Here is a 27,607-nt window from a genome sequence, read left to right as displayed (position 1 = left end):
GAGCGAAATTATTGGCTAGGAGCGTGCTATGTAGTGAAGTGCATTTTTAAGAGTGTGGCCGTCCTACTGGACAGCATTCCCTCTCCGTATCCCGTCTCTGGGGACTTCAATGCCCATAACGTCATCTGGGGCAGCACACGCTCGGATAGGAGAGGAGAGAGGCTTGCTGCCTCGTTTCAAGAACGGGATCTTAGGCTTCTCAATCATGACTCCCCTAGATTTACCCAAGGCGCACTACTTTCATCGTTTCTGGGTCTTACAGCCATGTCCGCACCGGTAGCGTATCGTTTCACCTGGTGCCTTGACGCAGACACGCTCGGGAGTGATCACCTGCCAACACTTCTTAACATCCGTGGCGTCCGCCGCCCCCACGCTAGTCACTGCACCAAGCGGACCAACTGGGAGAGTTACAGAACTGCTCTCGAATCCTCTTCCGCGGCCAATACACCCGACATTGAAGGTGGCTCTTTTCGGGCTATCACTGATGCAGCGAAAGCTGCTGAAGTAATCTTTCAAATCATTCAGTTCTTTCACACATCAAGCGTCATGAAACAATTGGTCGCAGCATGCTGTGCGACCTACGTTTCCATATTTTTCTTTCTAGATCTAGTTTATTGTATTCCTACTACGCCAATTCGTCCGAGCTCATCTCGTCGAGGGGAGGTGCTCGTGTACCATGGCTCTAGAGTCTCCACCTCAGGATCGATGCAAGGCGACGCCGACATGCAAACAGGCCATGCGCTCCCGCACTAGCTTTAAGCGTTTTGACGCCTGTACAGCCATTTTATTTATTTTTATTTTCTTCTATACTCAGTGTCGGCAAGTATGACAGCTTTGCGTATACTACAACGACAAATTCACTTCAGAAGGCACGAGGGCGTCATTGCTGCTTGATGGGACCGTAATAGTCAACCAAAAAAGAAAAGGCATCTTCAAAGCAACTACAATGACTACTCATCAACTTATCTACAAGTAATGCATAGAAAGGGAACAACAACATCTTGAAGATAATAATTCGGGGCTTTACGCCGCGAGACAAGTGTGATCATAAATCTTGGAGCTTTGGAAAGCATACAGGGATTTGCACGAAAATCCCCCGGATGAATAATTCGTGAACAGGTGGCACTATCGAAGAAATTTCTTTTTGGTAGAGATCCTTGGGATATCGACCAATTGGTTTCGGTTTACATATTTCTTGCGCGGAGCAGTGCACCAATTCGCTCTTTGGATCAGCTATCCGGATGTCAATTTCCTGTTCGTTCACCTGGTTGACACACCGGGTTGACGGAAGATAAGGAACAGCCGCAAGACCGCAGAAGACACTTTGCTTTGAAGGGAACTTTGGTGTTCCCTCTCCTTCTCTACACTCTTAAAATGAACTTCACCACATAGCACGATCCTGGCCAACCATCATCCCGAATGACAACGTACTCTCCTTGATAGTACTCTTAAACGTACTCTCCTCGGATTTGATAAGTATGAGAGGCGTATGCCTTTCTTTTTTTTTTTTTTTTTAGTACCAAAGATGCCGTACATAAGGGCAAAACGAAAGGCTCCGTTTCTCCTGTCCAACAAACCGGGCGAGAACGTTGTTATTCAGGATGATGGTTGACTAGGAGTGTGCTATGTGGTGTAGTTAATTTTTAAGAGTGTACCGACTAGTTCACAGCGTTCGCGGAGAATTCGTCATCATCCATGATAACACCACGCTGTCTCACCTACGGAACGACAGAACCGGCTGTGCTGTATCCAGGGATGGGCAGTAATACTCATATTTTGTATTATAATACTAATACATAATACTTCCTAGAAATCGGTATTATAATACAGATACAAATACATTTCAAAAATGAGTATTATAATACATAATACTAATACTTCTGTGTATTACACGGGTAATACTTGTAATACGCTTGTAATATACCTAACTTGGGAAGAAAAAAGGGAAAGAACAGGAGAATTACTTAGATATATGCCCATTACTTATCGAGACAATCATTCTCCAATGACGTTTTATTCACGCTTACATTTTTGCACATGGCCTGATCTTTCCGAATAAGATCAGATAGCGCTGATCAATTCGATCGCAGTGAACAACTTGCTCTCACTGTGGCAGAGCCCTGATTTCATTCACTCTGGACGATAAAATGTGGGCCGTTCAAAAACCTGTGACTGCCCATAGTGCAACCACGTACAGGGGTGACTGGCTGCACTGGACGCACTCTTTCATAAGACAAATGGCTTGTACTGGTATGACTCATCCTTACGGATTCTGAAGTAGAAGGAATGCGAGGAAACCTCCAGTAACCTCTGGCCCCAAAGTCACTTGCTTTGGGATAATTTGGGGCAGGGGAACACTGTAATAGGAGCCTTGTTCCTGTTCAAATGTTTGTGGGACCCAAAAAATTACTGATAAAGTGCACGGGTGACACTTTGCAGGTCGAACTTACGACCTCTGGGAAAGTATTACGCCTTCAAAAGTATTATAATACATGTAATACCTCGTTTTGTGTATTATAATACAGATACAAATACATTTCAAAAATGAGTATTATAATACATAATACAAATACTCAAAAGTATTACAGTAATAGTATTATAATACAAAGTATTACTATTACTGCCCATCCCTGGCTGTATCCCAGTCGCTTAGAGAAGGAATATCAAAGCATCTCTTGCGGCTGTTCCTAATCTGCCGTCACCCCCCTGTGTCAACCAGGTGGATGAACACGAAATTGACAGCCGGATAATTGATCCAAAGAGCGCATTGGTGCACTGCTTCGCGCAAGAAATATGTAAACCGAAACCGATTAATTACTCAAAAATCACTAAGTGTCGATGCGTTTTTTTTTTTCTCGCAATATTTTTTGCTGAAGGTCCCGATGCGTAAAACAGAGGTTCCGTAAGCGTGCGAAGTAAAAGTTAGGATGTTTATCTAATTAGTGAGCGTATGCAAATGAAGCCGCTCACTACTCAGTTCATGGCCGCTGTCCCAAGGATCTCCACCAAAACAAAATTTCTTGGTCAGCGCCACCTGTTCACGAATTATTCAGCCGGGGTATTTTCGTGAAACACACAGTATGTGAAACACTTCTGCTTTTAAGCCATAATAAATATATGACGTATTTAATTTCAGGGGCAGGCAGTTGAATTCGTGCACGGAACGCACCCCAAGTGTGTGTTTGTCATAGTTCGTGTTAATATTGCGCAGGACTGCGCCCTCTGTTACCGCATTCGTACGGCATCCCGGGTTTGTAAAAGTAATCCCAGGCAAAATAAGATCACCTTCAATGATGCGGTGACTAGTTTTTAGTAGGTTAAACATCGTTAGCTGTGGTACCTAGAGGATAGGAATGTTAGTGATCCTGAGTGCGGCACGGGATAGGTATGATAGTCGGAGAACACCAAAACAGCGTCCCTACACTGCAGTATACAGGGTGTCCCAGAAAACGTGTCATTGAATTATAATAAAAAAACTACACCACCTAGAGTCATGCGGTCAACGGCATTTGTTCTTACTGAGTTTTTGCCACCTCCTCATGTGAATGTCGTGTAACGTAAGTTTAATTATGTAAATTTTTGCGAACTGAACTCGGAAATTTGCCTAGTAAATGTCACTTTTTTACCCCACCAATGTGAAGAGCGTGTCTAATTTACTCAGATTAATGATAATTGACAGGGATATTCAGGAGCTATCCCATCGGAAAAAATAGCCGAACATCATGCTCTACGGAGGTCGCTCAGAATAGCGCACGATGAATTTTTCAGCGCAATCTTTGTCAGTCCGACGAAAGGAGGTTGGAGGAGGAGGAGGAGGAGGAGGAGGAGTGTCGTTGGGAGGAACCCGAGAGGTCTGCCTGCCTGATTAGGCGGCATGTTTCTCGGGAAGGGAAAGGTGGTGGAGAGGAGGAGAGGAAAGGGTGAAGTGGAAGACCGAGCGGAATCCGCTCGGGGGGAGGATAGCTGCGTCCATGGGCCGACTTCAGGGGAACTGTGCCGGCATACGCCTATTACACATCTGAGGGAAACCCAGGAAAAACCCCAGACGGCACAGCCGGCCCGCGGATTCGAACCGCGGACCTCCCAGTCTCCAAGCGCACGCGTTACCGCTGCGCCACCGGAGCTGGTCAGGAGGTTGGAAACCCAGCCCACCCCGGCATCGCAGAAAGAGATAACGCAGGCATGGCTTATCACGTCCGACTTTCGCTGGGATAATGCTTTCCCTCTCCCAATTTTAGGAACTGTTACTTTTTCTACTATCACTCTTTGGGCTGGCTTCGGAACCTCCTTTCGTCGCACTGCGAGCGATTGCGCTCAAAAAGACGTCGCGCGTTATGGTCCGGTGCTCCGAAAAGCATGATATTCGGCTATTTTTTCCGATGGGATAGCTCGTGAATATCACTGTCAATTATCGTGAATTGGAGTGAATTCGGCACGCTCTTCCTATTGGTGGGGTAAAAAAGTGACCTTCCCTTGGCAAATTTCTGAGTTCAGTTCGCAAATATTTGCATAATTAAAGTTGGGGTACATGACATTAACTTTACAAGGTGGCAAAAACCTAATAAGAACAAATGCCGTTGACCGCATGATTCTAGGTAGTAGGTTCTAGGTAGTAGGTAGGTAGTAGTAGATTCTAGTAGCATGATTCTAGGGCGTAGTTTTTTTATTATAATTCAATGACACGTTTTCTGGGACACCCTGTATAGCAGTTATAGCAGTCCCTACACTGCTCTATCTTCTGTTGCGCATGCATGTGCAAGCTGACCTGTGTATTGCTCCACTCGCAGTGGGCGGTAGCTCTGGCTGCCACTACTACAGAATCTGATGAGGTAAATCTCTATGCGTCGCGGCCCAGTCGGAGCTCCCCTCGTACGGTGTTGACTGGTAACAAGAAAATGCTGGAAAGGGACGTTCTTGCAACACATTTCCTTCGACAATAGGTCACCCGTAGTTTTGTGTGGAAATTACGTCAGTGTCCTGGCTTCCGTGTCAAGCGCCTCTCAGGTTCTCTAGTTCCGATCCACAATCAAAGCCTTTGGTAAAATCAACAAAGACAGAAGGATCTCTTCCACCATAATCTATTGCTCGTTCCACACGTTCTGCCGTAATGTACGGCGTCGTTCTACGACCTACTTAGCCACTTTTCTCTCCAGAAAAGTGCTTGGATATTAAATAAACGATGATGATGACAATGACGGTACGAGAAGAAATATGGAGATGTGATCCCGCTCACCGCGGGACAAGTCCACTCCAGATCTAGTAGAGGAAAAAATGAAAAAAAAAAAATGTCTAAAAACACGAAATCTTTATTCTGCTCTTAACGAAGATGATGAGTGAGTGCTGTGCACGCTGTTGATGATCATCATGTTGATAATGCGCCTAGCACTTCCACGACGTCAAAGGGTCGGCGATGAAGACGGTCCAGGGATCTCTACAATTGGAATCGGGAAGTATGAAGCACTCGACTGTGTGTGCATATTCGAGAATAATATGTTCCGAATCTTCACACGCACCACATGTTGCACAGAATGACGAAGGTCGAGCTTCTATCTTGAACAGAAACACGTTGGTCAATGCGACGTCGAGTCGAAGTTTGTGAAGCAAAGTTTCGAACGGCCGGGATATCCGCGGAGGGATTCGGTAAGACGATTCTGCGCCGCAGCGACGTCGGCTCTGCGGAACTGGACCAGTGGCTTCTAACTGATGATGGATGACGCTGGATGACGAGCGACATACGTTTTGCATCCTCCGAAGTGAAATATATCTTTTGCATGGGACCGCATTGGTGAGCATCATGTGCTTTTGTGTCAGCAGCATAATGCCAGTGTGGCTCTCTACTTTGCTGACAGCAGATCCACTGGAGCTCGATTGTGTGTTCTTTTGCAATAGCGGCATTGTACGATAAGATGATGTCGTACGCAACGAGCACAAGACCAGTGGAGGCCACAGATGCGCGTAGTGCTGTAAGGCCGCTCCTGGAATCAGGAAGGATTGTCCAGTCGACAGGTGTTGCTTTGTCGGCAGTGTACTGGACCGCATTGAGAACAGCGTACAGCTCTGCAGCCGTAGAAGACGTCTGGTGCGATAAGCGCTCCACACGTCAAGGACACAGGAGCCCAGGATGACAAACGCGCAAGAAGACCATGGGGTATTGGTGGATGCATGCGTGAAAATCAGCGTCCTTTCTGCATGCCTTGTGATATGTTCCAGCGTGAGCTGCTTCATTACTGGCGCTTTAGTAGATCCTGTATGATAACAGGTATATACACCCCAGATTTATACAGGGTGTCTTTTTTTAGGCGATACAGATTTTTCGTTAAAAAACTATAAGGGCTATAGACATGCTGTTTTCATTTCGATCACCTCTGAGCCGGCGGACGTTCTTGGCCATATGTTGCACAACCGACAAATGACTAATTACCTAAAAATCGTTAATGAACTTTTTAATTATAAAAGCTACGAAGTTGACCCAATGAGAACATCTGTTCCTTTCGGTGACCTGATATCGTAGCCGTTTTAAGAACAAAAATCCGTTCGGTAGATCGTTCGAAAAAAATTCGTGAAAGAACAACATTTTTTTCTTTATTTTGTTCATTCCGCATCTTCGGAGACCCGTCTTTCCTTCACCCCCAATGTGAGAGGGTGAAAGAGCACACTCCCAAGCAGCACAATGTACTGAAAGTCGAGTACAATAGGGGTGGACAAAACGGCATGTGTCTTATCAATGTGCTTTAGTTCCACGGTCTGTTCAAGGCCTTCCACCTACCCGTCCACCCCCATTGCACTCGACTTTCAGTACATTGTGCTGCCTGGGCTGTCGCCTCTTGCGTCTGAAGAAAGATTAAAAGAAACCAGGAAATGCAACCCAAGATAAGGGCAGTTCCGATAGCGTCACCCGATACATGTGTTTTTGTTTTGTTTCCGCAAGTTAATGCTCATCTTCGACGTATGAGGCGGCACTGTGGCGGCATCTTCGACCCATGAGGCTCCTTCACCTTCTCACATTGGGGGTGAAGGAAAGACGCGTCTTCGAAGATGCGCAATGAACAAAATTTAAAAAAAAGGTGTTCCTTCACGAATGTTTTTGCGGACGATCCACTGTACGGATTTTTGTTCTGAAAACGGCGACGATATCAAGTCACTGAAAGGAACAGATGTTCATTGTGACAACTTCATAGCTTTGATAATTAAAAAGTTAATTAACGATTTTAGGTAATTAGTCATTTGACGGTTGAGCAACATATGGCCAAAAACGTCCGCCGGCCCAGAGATGATAGAAGTAAAAACAGCATGTCTATGCCCTTATAGTTTTTTATGAAAAATCTGTATCGAAAAAAAAAGACCCTGTATATTCTTCAATTCTTCAATCAAAATTTGTGCCCGTGTTTCGTGCGGCTACATGTATACTGTGCTTTAATATCTGTAATGCCGTCCCTACACAAGGAATTTTTATGTTTCTGTGTCACATGGTGATTGAAAACGACTAGGCCTCCCATAGTGTAAAATTTGTGGTGAGTATAAGAAATGATTATGATAGTATATGTAGAATAATATTTACTCGCTTTGCTTCCGTCATGCTGATTTCGAATTATAGGATTGCATTGGTAGCTTTCAGGAAAAGGTTATGATGCGGTTATGAATAATTATCGCTCGCTTTGATTCCATTCGTAAAATTTGCTGTGAATGTCATGAACTGGTTTCGATATCTAGGACGTTGGTTGTGCCTGAATTCAAGCAGAATAAATATTGCTCGCTATGATTATATCCCCGAGATTTCAACTGAAAACTTGTAGCGAGTCAAAGAACCGTTCATTATAGTAGATGCAGAATAGTTATTACTCGCATTGAAATAAAATTTGTGGTGTGTTGTTACACCTATCGACATTCTGTGTTGTTTGGAAAAAGATTCTTGCATATAGAGATGGTTGAACATCTGCATATAGAGAGTGTGCAACCGTGACGTCTATTCTTTGCGTGGCGGCGCGCAGGTGTGGGCGGGAAAAAGGACATGTTATCCTGTTGAATGTCCTTGCAGAGGTTTCTTCCCTCAGGAGTGTTAGTATTTGCAAAATGGTTGACTGAAGCTGGAAGATACGTAACTATTCGCATAACGTGACCGTAAGGACTATTGAAGTGGTTGTCCCGCAGCTTTTCCCATTATGAGTGTTTTACTGAATATTATTTCTTAACGTTTAATATTTATGAGACGAGAACGGTAATGAGAAATTTTTTGTAGTGGCAGAAATATGCATTGTGTTACTGAATGTGCCCAGGAGACTCCGGGGAGATCTTCGGTGTGTCCACGGAACGCGGTTGGCCAGAGGGCTTCTGCTTCGACCCCGGCTGTACTAAGGACAAACTCACCGTAAGCAGCAGCAGCCCCGTTGGGTAGCAAAATCATGCCAATCGCCCCATTCATGTTCAGGTGGCCAACGGAATGAAGAAAGCGGAGACGTTTATTCGAAACGTCACGTCCAAGGTAGGGAGCACTCCATCTTCTTGATTAACTACCGTATTTTCCAGTGTATAACGCGCACCCCTAAAAATGGGCCGAATTTGAAAAATGTTCTGTATGTATAACGCGCACCGGTGCATAACGCGCATCGCAATGGTGCTACAAGCTTCTGTACTACCACCAGTATACACAATAAACCAAAGAGGTGTATCATATATTCATATGCTATATTTGAAACACATTTAAATAAATCCGTTAAACTCCGATGCAACAGCGTCGCTGTCATAGTATACTTCAGTCTCCTCCCTCGTTTTTCGCCCCTTCTCAATCACGCCATTCTTCTGAAATGAACTTTCACTGTTTTTTCAGTGTGAACGTTCAGAATTGATTTCTGAATAGTATCCTTCATAAGCATCATTAACCTTTTATGAAGTTCAGTGCCCTTTCGCCGGTTTTGTCAACTGACCCTAAGAGAGATATGGGAGAAAGTCACAGCACATTCTGGAAGAGGCCAGAATTTGTACGTCACCGACCTGAAAAGGAACTGTGCAGTAAAATGTTTCCGTGTATAACGCGCACCGTTAGATAACGCGCAGGACCTCTCCAGAACACTTTTTTATTGTATAACGCGCGCGCTATACACCGGAAAATATGGTAATATATACATAATGTTTAAAAGAGAATTATTGTATACTCGGAGCTTGAGGGAAGGGTCCACTATGCACGGTATAACAAAGAGATTTATTTTCGGCACTGTGCGAGATCCGCACTCTTAAAAATGAACTTCACCGCATAGCACGCTCCCAGCCAACCATCATCTCGAATGATATCGTTCTCGTCTCTGATTTGTTGAAAACGGGGGGTGTACGCCTTTTTTGTGACAATTATGAACAGCATAAGTGTCACAAAAAAGGCGTACGCCCCCCGTTTTCAACAAATCAGGGCAGATAACGATATCATTCGAGATGATGGTTGGCTGGGAGCGTGCTATGCGGTGAAGCTCGTTTTTAAGAGTGCGGTGTCAACTTCAAGTACACTCTAAAAACAAAACTTCACAGCATAGCACGCTATATGCGCCAACCATTGCCACGAATGATATAGTTATCGCTTCTGATTCGAAGAGAGAGGTGGGCGTACGCCTTTGTGTGGCAATTTGAATATATGAAAATTGCCACAAAAGGCGTACGCCCCCCCTCTCTCTTCGAATCAGAAGCGATAACCATATCATTCTTGGTAATGGTTGGAGCATAGCGTGCTATGCGGTGAAGTTCTCTTTGTAGAGTGCAGAAAGGTTCCTATTTACAAAGAAAAAAAAAAGGAGGGGGCGGGGTTACTGCTTCTGCATTTCCTTTCGGCATGGGCGGGCGGCATTGGGGTTCTAGCATTACAACAGTGGTGGTCGTTGCGGGAGGTCTCACTGTTTACGAATCCTCTGCTCTCCCCGTTACGTCTCTCTCTCTCTCTCTAGCATGACTACTGTCGCCTCTGCACTCTTAGAAATAAGGTGGTGGTGGTGGTGGTGGTGGTAAACCGGCTTGCCCTTGTTGGCCTCACGGATGTGGACTGCGTCACGACTGTAGCCAGGATGAGATGAGATTATGTGAAATAAACTTCACCACATAGCACGCACCTAGCCAATCATCACCCCAAATGACAACGTTCTCGCCCCTGGGGGCTTAATCGCTTCATCGTCGTTACGTTCCTTACAATCTAACGAGTGGCGGGAAATTCAAAAAGGTGGGCACGTGACACATTGCGCGTGACGTTTACCACGGCCTTCACGTATCGCACGAAGAGCGCCGTGCACGTGTTCTGTCACGTGCCTATCGTTTTAAATTTCCCGCCCGCCTTTCTGAATTTCCCGGTACTCGTTAGCTTGTAACTATCGTAACGACGATGAAGCGATTAAGCCCCCTGATTTGATGAAAACGGGAGGAGGAGCCTATTTTGTGCCGTGCATAATGCACAAAATAGGCTCCTCCTCCCGTTTTCAACAAATCTAGGGCGAGAACGTTGTCATTCGGGGTGATGATTGGCTAGGTGCGTGCTATGTGGTGAAGTTCATTTTTAAGGGTGTGGTTTTGAGACAAAAAAGCGAAAAGAAAAAACCTTGGCGCTGCAAAACAAATTATGCGCAGCATGCCTTTACTTATCTCCGTCATTATCCTCAAGCTTGCGATATACAACAGTTCTGAAGACCGCACTGCATGTCACTTATTCTATCACTAAATGATTGCTCCTTAAATGAAGCCTCGCAAGACGAACCATATCCTCGTGCCCCTGGGTGGAGACTTTCAAGTGGCTGCTTACAGCTACGAAAACATCGACAACCTAATTCGTTACGTGAACGCAAAGGTTGGTAGCCTGTTCTCGTTGTTCTATAACAGGAGTCGGAAACCTGCGGCCCAGTTGCGCTGCTACGGCCCAGCGCGGACCAAGCGCGCAACAAAAATTCCAATGCTTGAGAGTTGTTGGTTATGTGCTCGAGGAGAGGTTATCCAAGACTGAGCTCGCAGGGCAGAGGGCGCAGCATGGCAAGCGAACAACTCAGGAGAAAGTGCGCGCTCTGTGTTGCCTTTCCCGTTCTTAGTAAAGTTAACAAATGGTGTTTGTTGCACTCTCCTACCATAACTTTGTGAATGCAACGAGCCATGAAAAATGCGAACTTGGATGAACTTGGAACTTGGACGAAAATGGAATTTTCAGCTTGTTCGACCGCTTAATAATTGCGGCGGGCTAATTTAGGCATACTTTGAAATGGTTTCAAATACGTTCTGCGGTCCTGTGTGATTCTGGGTGAAGTGTGGCCCTTAGGATTGCAAAGGTTCCCGACCCCTGCTCTATGACGATGAACTGTTGAGTATCCTTCGGTCCGTCACTCAGCAACCTGTAGCTTAGAACCTTAAAGGGACTATCGCATTCGTCCCTGTCGATTCCGAAACTGTAGTGCTGTTTTACTCCGCGTTCATCACTGATAATAACGCCGAAAACCCGACGCGAATTGGTAGCGTTGTTCCTGTGCAGTTGGATATGAAACTTGCAAGAGCAGACGACGCATTCCGGCCATTCCGGGATTACCTCTCTGGAAACGTCACACGGACGAGGCCAATCACTGCGCGCCCTTTGACGCGGAGAAGACCAATCACGGAGCGGCCGGAGGGACCTTGGCCCTTGGTTAGCCTTGGCAACCGACCGACAGGCGTGCGGGCTAGGCGAAATGCTAGGGGACTGCGTCTTCTCTGTTATCTGCTCGCGGAATGTTGTTTCTGGTTAGCGTCGAACGTGTTCGTACAGCCAGGAGTGTAATGCCGTGTTTCACGTAACATGGTTACGTCTGCACTCACACTGGTAAGCGAAAGTCAGCGTATATACCGAGGACTTCTCACTTAGTATGATGCGATGCGAACGCCGAGCAGACGACCTCGGAAACATTCGCCTGCGCTGCGCTCCCATTCGTGGGTCTGGCATACGTCATCATCGTGTTGGCTGCAGATGGAATGCGAACCTTTAAAACTCGTTTACTTATGTAAGCTATTTTCGGAAGAGAAATTTGGCATAATTGACTCTGAAGCGGTGACGAACATTACGCTACCGGTATCATACAAACGGTCCCGGATGCGATAGTCCCTTTCAGCTGATTCACGTTGCTGCGTTTACGGTTGCGCTTGCGTGTTACGTCTACTGACAGCGAATCATTGCAACGGAACGGATGGGACGAAGGTACACGTAAGACGCTGTACGCAGCCGTAAACACTGTAATGTGAATCAGCCTTTAGTTTCCCCTTAGACTTCAACTCGTTTCAAAGAGACATTTCGATACTACTTTTAGGACTGATGCCAAATTTTAGACACCTGCACAAACCAACAGCCTTCTCAGATACCATTTTCGCACCTTTACTCGAATTTTGTCAAAAAGTGTGAAAATGTACTTTCACAAATATTAGCCCGCTAATATCCCATATCGTGCCCACTCGTCAAAGGAAGATATCTTGTAGCGATCGTCTACAGGCGGTTAACAGGAATCATTAAGAGTTTCGCCATCTTCACTAAAAACATAACGGAGGATTGACCCTTACAAATTCTTCTGGATCTGCATCAAAGGTAGTATGGCCCCGTCTACACGTCTTCGTTCTATACCCAGGGCAAAACTCTCGGAACTCAGATGCGTAACCTTGTTGTTGGAATCCGCTGATAAAACCGGAGATCAAATACAAAGGCATCAAACTAGCACACCGCTAAATAATCCCCGATACCAAAAGAGTCAAAGCTAACTGTGTGCTACAAATCAAATTTATTTGCGCACAGTGACTCAGACCCAGCACAGTAACCCAGACTGGTAACAGGCCTGTTACCAGTCTGGTACTTCGAGGACTTCGAGGACAGGACGAGGACATCGGAAACGTTATTACGCCGATCCTTGGTGTACGTAGATATATTGATTCCTTTCTCTCTTTCATCGTTAGCACCGGAGTTTGCCCAAGGTCCGTGCCTTCTACTCCACGCCCTCGTGTTACTTGCGAGCGTTGCTGGAGACGAATTCGGAGTGGCCCGAGATGGACGGCCACGATCTGTTCCCTCATTCCCAGGGCCCCGCATACTCCACGGGTATGTACAGCAGCCGCCCAGCGCTGAAAGGCATCATTCGCCGGGCCGGAGCGCAGCTTGAAGTCTGTAAGCAGCTCTCCGTACTGGGCTTCGTGCACAGCAAGGACGTCACGGCATTAAGTACGTTTCTTTCTTTGTCATTCCTCATACTGTCATGAAGGCGATGAGGGGCTATATTCAGCGGCTATATTCAGCTGTTGCACTACTAACACATCCATATATTCCTGCCTGACTGCTCTGAGACACGCACATTTCGACCTTCCGGTATTAATTGGCCCTGTGCGCTGCTCCCGTCTGTGGTGCGCCACTTGAGCTTTTCTCGGCTTCCTTGGGTTCCTCCAGACGGCAGGCCTCATGAAACAATTATGATTTGACCACCAGCCTTTCATGCCATGTACACTTCACTCCGCCCTCGTAATCTAAAGATTTGTTTTGGTTTATCTTGGTATCAGTCTTTTTTTATGGATAGAGAGCCGACCTTGGATCACGCTGAGATTTCTGTACCAAATGTATATCCCCCCCCCCATGTATTTCTATATCTTTAGTACGTGCATAAACTCTATTTCGTGCCCTTAAGCGTCATTTTGTCCAGTTCTTTAGATATATGTCCACGAAAGCTACATACAGACTGGTGCGGCTTCGTGCTGCAGACCTCTTGGAGGTGGCACGTAGTGCCTTTATAATGACTGTCATGTGCCGTTCTCTATAGAGGTTATTGCAGTTCTTTCTTCCCTCGGTCTGCTGTCTACAGCTCGCTCATAAAGAGAGATTCGCTCTTCAAGGAAACCTGTTTTTTCAATGCCTAGTCGACCTCCTATTGTGATAAGTCCAAGGGACTTTCAGCATCAGCGGTGCTGTCTAATAACTATAGTAGTAGTAGGTGGACGTTATCTTGGCATCGCTTTACTATGCTTGTGTGATGTGCGCTGATTTTTTCGCTGACAGAAACAGTCAAAGACACTGTATACAAAATATAAACACCATTACCGAACATTCCGCGCACACGAACAACAACAACACAACAACAACAACACAACAACAACAACATATATATTGTGATGATGAAGTGGGGAGGTTTTCCACTCTAGGAGTGGAACGCGCACACGAAGTTTCGAAAGAACCCATCAAAACTTGATAGTTTCGGATTTTCCAAGAGTAAGCGACGTCACGACAAGATCTAGCGTCTGTCTTCTAGCAGCAGCGCATATCTGCTCTCCGTGCCACGTTTGATATCTGCCAGCAGCTGTGTAGAGGAGACGGAAATCGACCTTCAAGGAACAGTGTTGCCATACCCGTTGCGGGATTGGGCACCTCATGACGTCATACTTTTCAAAACTAGAAATAAATTAAATTTATTATACTTCCGCGTCAAGTGAAAGAACAAGTTTTGATGAACAAATAAGAACAAAGAACAAGGAAAAGCACAGTGTGAGACACGTAGATTTACAGTGACACAAAAAGTGACACCCAAGCAACGTGAGCACAAAAATGATATTATCGCCTAATGGCATTCGAGTCTCCAACGAAATTATTTATGGAGCTCGTGACACACGTCATTTTTAATAACACTAAACACCATGATGTCCGTGTGGCCCAGTTGCTAAGTAAAATAGACGTTATGCTATCTTAAAAAACTAAACATATAGTTAAACATGTTGAAAATGAATGTAATATGCTGGAATATAATAATATCAAGTAGGACTTCGTGTGGAGCAGTTTTAATGTATTGGAATAACATGGTCAGTTAACGTATTTGCCAACAGGTACCGAATCTAAAAAAAAAAAAGTGATATGGCGCCACCCCAAGCTCTTTTGCTGTCGCCTATGAAAAATTCTGGCAACCTGGGACTCGTTTCGTCAGAACATTCTTGGTGGAGCTCAAATTTATCAGATCACATTGTGTCGTACAGTAGAAAGCGGTTTTATGTATACTAAAATTGTTGCCCTGCGCTAGCAATGGGAGGGAGAGCAGGCATTTCATGGGCGAATCAGTTGTTGCGAACTCAGTAAGCAGAAAACGGCATTTGGACAAACGCAATAAGTACTGTCCGTGTGGTACCGCACGAGTGACATCGCAACTTAGCTCACTAAGCGCTTAATGTCATTTTTCCTTGCCGTGTGGCAAGGGCAGTTGCACAGCATTCTACTTGAAAAAATTACGATACAATTAATCGTAAGCTATACACGGTCGATATGAATCCAGGCGACCCAAGTCGAAAAGTCATACAGCGTGCAACCCTACACATGAAAGGAAAGGGTGCGGGTTAGATGGTGCAGATCCATGAAGAAGACCGAGTGTCTCGGTCAGAAGACTGTGTCCGTGTCTCTCGCTCTTCTTCATAGGTAACTCTACACATGCACTCAATACCACCCCAGACGTCTGCTTTCCAGGGCCATGTTGGTCATGCACCGCAGGACATTCCGGTACGTGTCATGATAGAGGCACTTGCATTATAGGTTTCGTTGCTCACTTTTCAGGAGCACAGGAACTTAAGGTATCGGAAACCTTATTTTCTAGCCATTTTTATAGTCCTTTATGATACCGTTTGACCCAATGATTGCAGGGAGCCGAGTATGCCTCAATTTCGTTAACGGATTTTCTTTCCACAGAAAGAGTTTCTTTACACACCCTTAGAAAAAAGGGTGGAGTAGTTACTCCTTTTATAGGGGGTAATATTTGTCGCATATGTTGTGCCTAAAAGGTTGCAAAGCTCTACCTGGTACCTCCTCTCTGCCACGAATGATAGGGTTAACGCTTCTGATTCGGTGAGCAAGGGGGGCGTACGCCTTTTTGTAGCAATTTGGATATCTCATAATTGCTTTTACCCCCCTTTCACACCCTTTATCAGACGCTATGTTGACCTACGTGGTAACTATAGAAGTTACTACCTTTTCACACCATTTTTTCTTAGAGTGCAACAATTGCATGTAGACAATGCGAATACTGCAGCGGAGTACGAAGCTACAATTTCCCGAACTTGTTCATTCTGCCCTTAATTAAACGAGCAGTGAAAGGCTCATCCATATTTTTTTGTTAAGCAACAACTGTATAGTAACGATGATGATTGTGGAGTTCCATCGCCAGGGGCGGTACTCAACCCCCCATTGCAGGCGGTAATGTGGTCAAATTGAATAATGATTGGCCACAAAGAGAGGACCAAAGCCCTATATGTTGTGAGAAAATTGCACACAAACAGTGGTCGTGGCTTTCTTGACTTTCGTAGCTCTCGTACTCAAAGAAAATTTCGCGATTTGTAGCGCGCGCGAATGATCTTTGAACCGCCATACGCTCTAGAAATCCCTCAACTCTTTTGAGGGAGCCCACAAGCGAATTGGTGAAACTGACATCACTCTGTGATAGGGTATCTTGCTTTGGGGGGGGGGGGGTAATGGGGAGCAGACCGGACCGCGCCACACCACAGGCCAGGGCACCGCCACAGGCCAGGGCCACCGCGCCAGGGCACACCACACCACACAAGCAGCTATGTTTGATGCAGCTATATGATGCAGCTATTTTTTTTTGTTTTTTTTACTGAATTGCGCAGTGGTAAGGTAACGTTCGGCGAAGATACTTTGCTTGACCCCTTCTGGTAAACGCCTTGATTGATTAAGCTGGTTTTCGAACAGTCCCGTATGTCATTTCGCTGTTCTTCTAAACATGTCAGTTGAGCCTTGTCTCACAGAGCCTATACCTTTTGAGCATCTGAATAGGTGACAACGAATTTGTCTCTCTTTCTGTATGTACGCAGGAGGAACCGTGGCCCTTGGTCAAAGCCACAATATAATCACGTAGGTGAGCCTCCAGTGTCGCCCCTCTTACATTGACAAACTGTGTTCCTCATCAGGGGCACCGGACGTGGCGAACTCCTTTCCGACTACGAAGCGCGGTTACAAGCCGGAGTGGCACAGTGCACCGTAAGTATAGGAAGAGAGTTTACGTTGGTACCGTTAGATTAATTGCGTTATTGTCTCGGTGTAAAGACCACGACAGAAAATAAGATTACTGGAGTGCTCTGAAAGAACCAAAGTGTTGAAGTGCTCCGCAGCAGCCTGTCCCACGCCACGTGTGGGTCGCCGGCGCCATATTTTTGTATTGCCGTCATCATCTTCAATATTAATTTAATGCGCAGAATATAGAACGTAATCCATAACGTTACAAAAGTAGAAGACTGTTAGACGGGAATGAAACTTCCATCTTCGCAGGAACACGCGAAGTACACGCGTATTTTGATCTCCAAGAATGTTCTCCGGGAAATGTTCATTTTCTTCATCCTAGCTGGGTCGCCCAACGTGCACGCTGTCGAATGTCCGCAAGCTGTCTCCTACCGGTGCAGCACTCACTCGTTAAACAGTATAACCGGTATAGATAGTAGATGTCAAATAAATCATGAGCAAATCCGTAGTTCAGCATCAGACGAAGCGTTGTGCCTTCCAGTTCGTTTTCCGTAACTTCTCCCACGCAGTCGACTTCCAGCAAGTGCGAAGCAGCCGAGAAAGCACAATATGCTATGGATTCCCCACAACGCAAAAAACACCACTCTCTAAATGCACGTGCATTGCGAGTCCACGCTGCTATCCATAGAAATGCCGCATACAAAGCCGACGGTGCAGGTGCCATGCGGAATACTGTCTGATGTGATGTACTCTCCAGTTGGTGATGGACGAAGCGCTGCGCGTCCTCCTGTGGGAAGGCAACTCTGTGAGCCAAATGCAACTCAACCATTGCAACGGCACGGATCGTGGCTGCTTGGACGTCGATGAAAGCTGGCTAATCATCTATAATCCCCTGTCTTTCTCCTATGCCTTGTACATCCGCTTGCCGGCAAAATCTGGCTTTACGTACCTAGCTGACGGGAAGCCGATTCCCAACGTACCCGGCACCAACGAGGCAGTTGCCCGTGTGGAACTGGAAGCCCTGGGACCCGTAGCCGTGCATCTCTCACGCTCTGAAGCGTCCACCATCACCACAGTCCCGCCCCTTCCAACAAAGAGCCACAAGGCCAAGAGCAAGCTAATGGTCATACGAAACAAGGTGAGCTTAACGCAGAACATTGTATTATTGCGGTTAAAAGAACAAAAGTTCTGCGCGTACGACCATCGGGTATCGCAATACGAGCACAGGAATGAATTCAGAAGAAAAAATAGGAGAAGTATGTCAAAACGTCATTACTATGATCCTTGACGTGAACGGCGCGCTCGGTCCTGCGTGGTCGCGGTCGAGACGCTCACCCCGGTGAACTTTTGCGGTGCGCTCGCACCTTCTGTGGTGCAATCGTACCGTTTCCTTTCTTCTTTTTTCTGCTTTGGGATCTACCGTCTTTCTTTTTTGGGGGGTAGCAGAATTCGCTTGCGCGAATTCAACCTCCCCTTGTTATTTGCCAACCACCACCACCACGTCATATAGAATGCCAAAGATCCTATTCCTAACTACGCCTTAATCTTCGAAGCAAATAAGGTTGCTCTTCCACGTAAACAACGAGAAATGAACGAGGCAGACCACAATTAGGGACGACACACACACGTAAGACTCAAACGCCCAGAGAATAGCGAATTCGAACAACTCAGGGTAAGGAAGTGCCTATGCCAGGAATCGAACCTGTGTCTTCTGATCTCCGGTCAGATGTGCTAACCGCTATACCATAGCAGCACGCCTTTTCGCTTGAGCTAGAGTGCCGGGGGACGGACAACCACCCACGCTTTTCCCGATTCCTGATTGACCCGACAGTTGCGATTACTGGCGTCATCACGTCTTTTCCCTGAGTATTGTTTGATGGTTGTTCTTGTTGTTCCTTGGTGCCTTATATTATAGAAGGCAGAGGACATCGCACATTCATCATTTTTGTTTGTTTAATGGTCGCATTATTAGCTCAGCTAAAGGGTACGTAAAACCCTTCGACCTATATTAATCGTCAACAGAACTTTCCCGTTCGCGTATCATGCTATCTTTGTATGAAGACCTGGCTATGAACTCATGCGAACGCGTTCTTGTTTGTGCTCAGCGCTATCGCGTTCTTGTGGACACCACGACGGGTCTTCTCAGCGGCGTCATGCTTCGAGGCGGCCAGCAGGTGGTGCTCAGACAAACTTTCATGGCGTACCATGCCTACCAGGGCACCAGTCGACCTGCCGCCGACGCGCGAATCTTCAGTCCGGTTAACGAAGAGCCCTTCCACTTGGGTCATAACGTTACCTACCGTATCATCAAGGGATCTCTTGTGCAGGAACTGCACCAGGTGAGTTACTCGGGTACGGTATTTATTCATCCCGCTCGAGTTCTTAAAGGTAGACTAGAACAGCACATGCAGTCTGAAAAGACGAGGGAAGTGCAAAAGCCTAAGGATGGGACTCGTCGTGTGCCTGTAGTCTCCCGCACATTTGGAATGGCTTTTGGACGTTTTTCTTCCTTGGCATGTCGTCCACCTGAGGTCCACATACTATAATAACCCCAATTTACTGAAAACGATTTAAAAAATGTTTAGCCGGAGTGCAGTCACGTCTTGCTTTGTCTCCAGAATGCGTGGCAAACTTGAAACTGAGGGACGTTCACTTGATTTGCAGTCGGAAGATGCAGGTAAGCAGCTGCGCACTAAATGATTCAGCAAAAAATTATACGCCGCAAACGTGTAGATATCATCCCTCGGAGAAATGCAAAGCCCAAAAGAGTTGAGAAACCATCTCTAACCGCATGCGTTTGGTGCACTGTTTGGAATATTATAGTCCATATATTCAATACACAAAGTCATACTTCTATCCAGGGGAGTAAGCAATAGGGACAGGTAAGCCTCGCATCTTTCCTTGGCCCGTTGCTTTCGACGATAATAATACTATATTTATAGGAACTGAGGGAGAGAGTGAAAGCGTTCTCTTCAGCACCAGATTTTCCATGCTCAATAACGTTTGAACGCGAAATCGCATCAGCATAGTGCTTAGCCTCGTATATTCGAGAGACAAATCCCCGCATCACCAACTAGGCTCTTTCGTTTTTCGTTTTCTCACCTCTCAAGACTCTGAACCCTGTAGCACAACGGCTGCCCGTTTTGTTGACATAAGAACAGCCTCCAAAAGCTCAGCTGCATTTTCGCCTCTTGACGATGCAACGCGATCCCAACGCTACGGCTTCCAGCGTAAGCTTAACGTACGTCCTCTTCATAGCTTTTTTTGCGTCCTCGGAAAGGGATATGCATATCACGTCACCACCCCCTTTGCCGCTTTCGGTCTTCAACAAAAACGAAAGGGCCACAGGTTTTGTAAACTCACTCACGATACTACTCACTCATGTTGCTTCAACTACTCATGGTACTCAAAGCAATTTACAGCAGTGGACAGCAGACACACAGTGGGAACATCGCCAAACTCCCACTTCAGGCTTATTAAGTCCGTTGTTGCAGATTCTGCCGAAGTACCATGAGCTCCAGATACTAATTGTATCATATCTCAGTCTGTTATGAATCCTGTATTCGGGATATAGACATTCATATATATAGATGTCGTACCTGACGAGAGAAAGAAGCAGAAACTTTATGGCTGCACGTAGTACATGAGTTTACAACTCAAACGTTCAAAACCCAGCATAGGACAGCTGTTTCAACTTTATTGGGACCTTGTCAGCAGCGCGTAGGTACACAACCTTTGACGAGTCACGAACGTCAAGCCCTCTCGTCGACATGAGAGCCTCACCAACTGAAAATCTCGGTACAAAGCCAGTGAAGTAAATAAAGAAAGAAGAAAAAATGCCAGTTCCACGTGACCTACTGACGCCGCTTTAGCAAACGTTGCTATCATACGCACGGCTCATGAGGTCGCAGTAGACGACCTGAGCCCCTACGTCATTGATTACGTAACGCCGCCGCGCAAAGCATGCTGGTGGGCACTCGGCTTTATCAGCCGACGCGTTTTTCCCGCTTTTTGCCCACCCCGGCAAAATATAACCTCGAACCGGTCTTCTCGTGACGTCACATATTTGTAAACAGAGGGTCGTCTCTAAGGCCGGTGCATCTGCCCAGTTCAATGCTACCTGCTTTTGTAACTTCAACACGATTTACGAAGTTTGTATAAAGGTCTGTCGGATAAAATCCAATCAAAACCAGAGACTGCTCGCATGTGTTGTTGACGCCCACTAGTGCTTAAATGGAGACTTCGCAAGTATTCGAAAATAATTAGGTGAGCATCATACCGAACACGAACCCCCTCCCCCCCCTCCCATACCGAATACAACATTCGCATTCATTTTGCGCGAGTAATTAATTCGTCAATGATGACAATAGCAAACCGAAACCGAAATACGAAGAGCAGAAAACAGAGCTCCATACTACGGCGGTTCGACCGGAGGAGGTTTCCGTGACGTCACCGAGCATTGTCGTCTGCTTCCAAGCCTGCATTCTTCCTCCCTTGCCGGATGACGTCAGCATCCGTCAGCAACCGTGTGCCGAGCGTATATTAAAAGGGAGTCTGGCCATTGGGAGGAGTCACAAAAAGAGGCTCGACCTGTCAATCACAGTTTCGCTCCTCTGATTGATTTGCTTTTTACCAAGGGGGTCGCCATGACACCATACTGCCACCCAAAATGGCGACGAAAACAAACACAGTGAAGCGGGGATTTCGTGACAAAAAATTTTCACAGACTAACCTGATTTTACGCTGCAAATTTACATCCTAATATAAATTTCTCAGCAATCAGTTTCAACTTATGCTCATCCATCAATATCTAACTGAAAAAAATACGTTTTGTCGCCGGTGTTAGGCCTAGTGAACACGGCGATCACAACGAAATCATAACAAAAACGGCGCTGTGCTGTACAATCTTATTTTTAACAGATGGATTTCATGGATATAAACATTCTTGCCTCTTATATTTCAACTATTCATGTAGATTTGTTTAAAAATCATACCGACAACAGAATGTGTCCCAGCAGGTGGTTCTGCCGGCAGCGGTACAACGACGGAAGCAGACGACAATTCCCGACGTGCCTTACGCTCCCTAGGTGGCGCTTATCAAATTTGCACCAACAATCCACTAGTTTTGCAGATTGCGAGAGGTATCCATTTCAATCCCATCCAATCCACTTGCCACCCAAAATGGCGCAGCCCATGTTGGATAGGGGGGCAAATAGTGAGGATAGGCTGATTGATAGCGCCCCATATTTCAAGACTGCATTGGTCGGAAAGCTGAAAAAGTGGGTGGAGCTTCAGGTATAGGCATGACCCATTAATGGCCAGACTCCCTTTTAATATACGGCTCTGACAGTGCGCAGAGCCGTATATTATATATACACATTCCGCCGTATATATATACACCATATAAGCCGTAAGCCGTACATATATACACACTCTGTTGTCGGTATGATTTTTAAACAAATCTACATGAATAGTTGGAATATAAGAGACAAGAATGTTTATATCCATGAAATCCAGCTGTTAAAAATAAGATTGTACAGCACAGCACCGTTTTTGTTATGATTTCGTTGTGATCGCCGTGTTCACTAGGCCTAACACCGGCGACAAAACGTATTATTTTCAGTTAGATATCGATGGATGACCATAAGTTGAAACTAATTTCCGAGAAATTTATATTAGGATGTACATTTGCAGCGTAAAATCAGGTTAGTCTGTGAAAATTTTTTGTCACGAAATCCCCGCTTCACTGTGTTTGTTTTCGCCGCCATTTTGGGTGGCAGTATGGTGTCATGGCGACCCCCTTGGTAAAAAGCAAACCAATCAGAGGAGCGAAACTGTGATTGACAGGTCGAGCCTCTTTTTGTGACTCCTCCCAATGGCCAGACTCCCTTTTAATATACGGCTCTGACCGTGTGTTGCTTTCGGCGCCCTCTCGCGTCACAGAGGCGAAGCGCTCGCTTCGTAATAATATGTTTGAGTAAAATCTGCACAGTTTTGGATCGGGATGTTTCGTACACAGGTTCCTGACATCCCAAAGATTACAGATATACCACAACCGTTGTGGTGATTTTGTTGCGGAGTCCCACTTTAAGAGCATGTTACATGTTACGCAGGAGTTTGGGCCTTGGCTGCGTCAAGTGGTACGCCTCTACGATAGCGAGGACGTTATCGAGCTCGAGTGGGAAATGGGCGCCGTTCCGGTGGATGACCGCAAGGGTAAAGAGATCGTCACGCGATTTGAATCTACAGTCCGCTCCGGAGATCGCTTTTCTACGGACATCAACGGGAGACGAAGCATCGAGAGACGGTATATGTGGTCACACTTCTTAGTTCTTACGAGAACATGTACTTACTCTTAAGAAAATATGTAGAGATGCAGCACTCTACGTTGACCAACCCCAAAAAGGCCGGAGACGAATCCCATAAATGCACTGCCTACCAGTGGCGTAGCCAGAAAAATATTTCGGGAAGGGTTCGATGGGGAGTTTACATGAGGGAGGAGGATCTCACAGTCCTTTCCCTCTCCCAAAGGCACTGACAAAGGTACGATTTCGGGATGTGGGGTTTGAACCCCCCCCCCCCCCCTCTTGCTACACCACTGCGGCCTATCAGTGTGCCTATCAGTGGTGGGTGAACCATAGTTCTAACAAGAGTTAACGCAAACGGAGTGACGAACCAGGCAGTCGCCGTAGGTACCGTAGGTCCCTACATAAGCGCTGCGATGTGGTATGGTATCGGCGATGCGGTATGATATGGTATGGTATGGCGCGGCCCAAATGGTATCCGATTGCTAAACGATGCCAGCTAACGTTGAAAACCAACAGTTCATTTACCTGGGCCACCTCCTTCTGGTTCAGGCCGAGAACTTATGGGATGCCCCATTGTAGTTCGCGCACGCCTTTCTAACATTTTATGTAACTGCTTTTCCACCAATCTCTTTCTCTCGTTTGAGTGAAACAGGAAACATATCCTCCGTCATGTACACAAGGATGTGGTATTTACAGGCGGAAGCACCAGGACGGCAGTCCCGTAGCCGCCAACTTTTATCCAGTTACATCGTGGGTATTTCTCACGGTAAGAGTCTTATCTTTTGAAAGCATGTCAAGGGCACGCGGGCATTACATTATAACCGCAGTATTCTCACTCCGTCCTTAGAAGTCCTTTGAACCTGGTGGACGTGCGTTCTCAATGCACTGCCGAGGTCACTGAGAGGGCCCCTTGGGGCGCACTATAGGTTCTCTGGGCCCCTGTGGAAGGAACGAGATTACGGCAGTAAGAGCTGAGCCGTATAACACCCATGTCACACAGGCAGCTTTCAATGATCATTGAAACGAACGTTCATCGACATTCGCGTAGCGCCACCAAGCGTGCAACGTGTCGACCTCTCAGGGAGCATTGGATATAATGCCCCTTGAGAAGTTGACACGTTACACGTTAGGTGGCGCTACGCACATGTTCAATGACCATTGGATTCAATTATAATTGAAGACTGACTTTGTGACAGGTGTATAACACGCTAAAGACCAACCAGCCTTCAGAATTACACCGTCTATAGTCGTGTGATTGATGCTAACGAGAGGCCTACAGTTTCTACGATACCTTACATGCACGTAGAGTGTCAGTAAAATGGCGATTGTCCCTCTCTTCCTCAGTAAATCGTGAGGCAGGCTAATCTTTCCCTCCTTTTGTTTATAATAAACATATATCCCCCCTGTGGGGCAGAGCGATACCGTACCGAATGTTAATTGACCTTGAGCGCGTTATGCGGTGACGTTCCGTTTCTAACAACTACGGTAAACCTGGCTACCACAACAAAGATATAGTCCAAGGTACAGTCCTCTGGCGGAAGCAATGTGTACTGTGGCAATGACGCCGCTCGCACTAGTATGTACCAGAATAAAACCACCTTTTCGGAAACCGCAACAAGTTCCACTACGCTTCCCGCAGGACGATGCAAAAGACCTACAGCTGACTGTGTTCCCAGACCGCTCCCAAGCCGCTTCCAGTCCTGGACCAGGTAGAATAGAACTCCTCGTCCAGCGAAGGCTTCTCGGCGACCCAGAGGAGAAGGTCACGGGCAAACACTGGATCCACTTGGGTTCCGTCGAAGAAGGTCAACGATTCTTACGCACCTTCGGCAGCCGCGTCGCGTACCCACCGGTCTTGGCTATGGTGGACGCGAGGCACACTTACTTCACCAACCTCACGCGCACCCGGGTATGATTCACAGTGCGCTCCCCCCACCGAATTGCTTTCACACGTGTTCGTGGTATCTTGCAGTGGAGCGGCCTGAGGCAACCGTTACCGGAGCACCTGCACCTCCTCAGCCTGGAGCGCATATCAGGGGAGAGACTGCTGGTTCGTTTCGAGTACGCTCCACCGGGAAAAGGACAATCACCCGTACATTTTCCGGTGTCGGTACGTACGAAACACAATCGATATTAGTAGCACAGAGTAACGTTTCTTCGTTCCGTAGAGAGGTCCGGCCGGTGATGTGTTGCGAGTACGCGGTAGCCGGTTGCAGGAGACGTCCGACAAGAGGGATAACTCAACAGCAACAATATTTAATACAAATATTATATACAAGGCAAAGGCTTACTGGTCAAGAACTCAGGGGACGTGATGGCGACAAGGTCCCAGATCCTCCGGTGGTGAAAGTCCCCGCTCGAGCTGTCGCAAAATAGCGGGTGTCCGCTTATAAAGACCAAAGTTGGCCGCTGCCCACCAACATGGTGGCGCCAATCAAAACATTCAAAAGAAAGTGAAACCGACCACCAAGTTGGTTACATTAACTAGGTTGGACACGTGAAATCCTCCGCCACAACTTGGACTCAATCTGCTAATCCCGTCCGCCATCTTGGACATGTCGTAGTGTCCACAGTGCTTTCGGCTTTAGGGATTGCCTCTATAGGGCCACAAAAGCGAGCTGACCAAATGGGTCACGAGTGGCTGAGTTCTGAGCAAAGCAGCTGGCGCGCACAAAGCGTTATTCAACTGGTCCTTCAGACTGGCGACGATGGTAGCATAAATATAAATGTCTAGCTTTACACACAGTTGGGCGCAACTGTGTGAGTTGTTTGGACTTTGACAGTCGTCCTGCCCTCCTGATGCGCCAGTTTTATGAGGTTTGTATAGCAGAACAGATGTACTCGCACATCAGAAACGCTCTGCATTCTCTCGCACCTCTGGTTTACGCCTACATATTGCGTATAGCTCCCTTCGTATGCTTCACACACATGTGCATGCTTCACTTTCACGTGCTTGACTTGCATATGCTTCACGGGGTAGGATTTCTATGGAGTCTTGCTCATCTGCGCTCAAACCCACAATGTAATTTATGTACGCAGTTACAGTTTTGCTGCTGTTTCTACCCTTTTTGACACGGTTCGGCCAAACATCACTGTCGGAATTGAAATTATTTTGCAGATTGTGAGACGTTTTGATTAACGGCTGAAGATTTGCCGTAAGAAATTCTCTAAGCAGGAACGTACAGCTTGGGACAAAAGTTTACGGAACATGGCACTGACGTATTTCATCATCGTAGCGGTCCCCTGCTAGATATGAGGAAGAGGTCGAATAAGAAACGCGTGACCGGATATGCTCTCTGTGTGCTCCTGTTTGCTGCTAGGGTGTCGCTCTAGTGGAGAAATGCCACACCCCGGTGTTCCGTAAACTTTTGTCCCAAGCTGTACCAATCTGTAAACTGCCCTGTTTCCGAAAATTATTTTACGTCGAAACTTGATGGAAGGTCCACTGGAGTGATATTGGCTGTGTGTTACATACACCACTCGGAGACATAAGCGCCTTGCTTTTGTGTTACTTGATCGTTTTTTTCTCTTTTCTTTCCCCCCCCCCCTTTTTTGTCATATATATTAAGCGAGGACATCGCAAAAGATAACTGCAGAAAGGCTTCGTGCCGCCTCGTGTAACAGTAGCAGCTGTCAGCCACTACCAACGCACATGAGCTTTGTATTGAGTGTAATTAACGGTTGAGTGTAACTTTGCATGCTGGTTCAGAGTGGTCATCTGAAAACTCGTATATTTAGCGGCTGCTGAAGAACCAGGTGCTGTACCAGATCTTGGAGACATCTTTGGGGTCCACACAAGACAAGGACGAGATCTTGCATTTTCTGTGGCGGCGTCGTTCTCCAGTGAGCGAGGCTCAACGCATGCGCGTCTGGCTCAAGCGAGGGACCCGAAGCCGCTTTGAGGACACCGTTTCCTTCAGGCCAGGACAGATCCGGACATTCGTGGCACGAGCCGATCGCCTCAGGTCCCGCCTTCTTCCTCCCTGACTGGGACAGGGACAAGGCTGGGGAAGGTTAAATAAACTATGACTGTGCACAATCAATGACTGATGCATACCTGACATCATGGGTGTTTGACGTACATAACTTGAAACGTTGGTGTGGAGTAACTTCTGTAGTAAGTTTTCGCGCCGACCACCACCGCCGCGCACCAAAAAACGCCGACTCATAAGCAACTTCCCATACTTTCCCTGGCATTCCTTAAAGGGACGGTCCCATCGCGAAACCCGTCTACGAATTGCATGTCACTATGTTCGGCATTGTGCCAAGATCTACTTGGCTAATTATTTCGTCCGAAAAGTGCTGAGATATTAAATGAAGGCCTATTAAAGTGACACTCCGGACT

General features: G+C 46.5%; 1 protein-coding gene across 1 annotated transcript in view; it reads left to right on the top strand.

Annotated features, from left to right (window-relative positions):
- The window catches only part of LOC135393248 (lysosomal alpha-mannosidase-like), a 47,054-nt gene extending 19,731 nt beyond the window's left edge, over nucleotides 1-27,323 (top strand). The window contains exons 4-16 of the mRNA XM_064623732.1: nucleotides 8,274-8,365; nucleotides 8,426-8,479; nucleotides 10,706-10,810; nucleotides 12,919-13,180; nucleotides 16,810-16,849; nucleotides 16,906-16,975; nucleotides 17,712-18,092; nucleotides 19,060-19,293; nucleotides 23,068-23,261; nucleotides 23,959-24,028; nucleotides 24,902-25,171; nucleotides 25,235-25,372; nucleotides 27,001-27,323. Of these exons, the coding sequence (XP_064479802.1) occupies nucleotides 8,274-8,365; nucleotides 8,426-8,479; nucleotides 10,706-10,810; nucleotides 12,919-13,180; nucleotides 16,810-16,849; nucleotides 16,906-16,975; nucleotides 17,712-18,092; nucleotides 19,060-19,293; nucleotides 23,068-23,261; nucleotides 23,959-24,028; nucleotides 24,902-25,171; nucleotides 25,235-25,372; nucleotides 27,001-27,249 (2,159 nt within the window). The 3' untranslated portion in view covers nucleotides 27,250-27,323. The remainder of the gene's footprint in view (nucleotides 1-8,273; nucleotides 8,366-8,425; nucleotides 8,480-10,705; nucleotides 10,811-12,918; nucleotides 13,181-16,809; nucleotides 16,850-16,905; nucleotides 16,976-17,711; nucleotides 18,093-19,059; nucleotides 19,294-23,067; nucleotides 23,262-23,958; nucleotides 24,029-24,901; nucleotides 25,172-25,234; nucleotides 25,373-27,000) is intronic.
- The last annotated feature ends 284 nt before the right edge of the window (nucleotides 27,324-27,607 follow it).

This window comes from Ornithodoros turicata, chromosome 4, assembly GCF_037126465.1.
Source record: "Ornithodoros turicata isolate Travis chromosome 4, ASM3712646v1, whole genome shotgun sequence".
Lineage (NCBI taxonomy): Eukaryota > Metazoa > Arthropoda > Arachnida > Ixodida > Argasidae > Ornithodoros > Ornithodoros turicata.
Note: the sequence above shows the minus strand (reverse complement) of the source record. Positions and strands in the feature narration are given on the sequence as shown.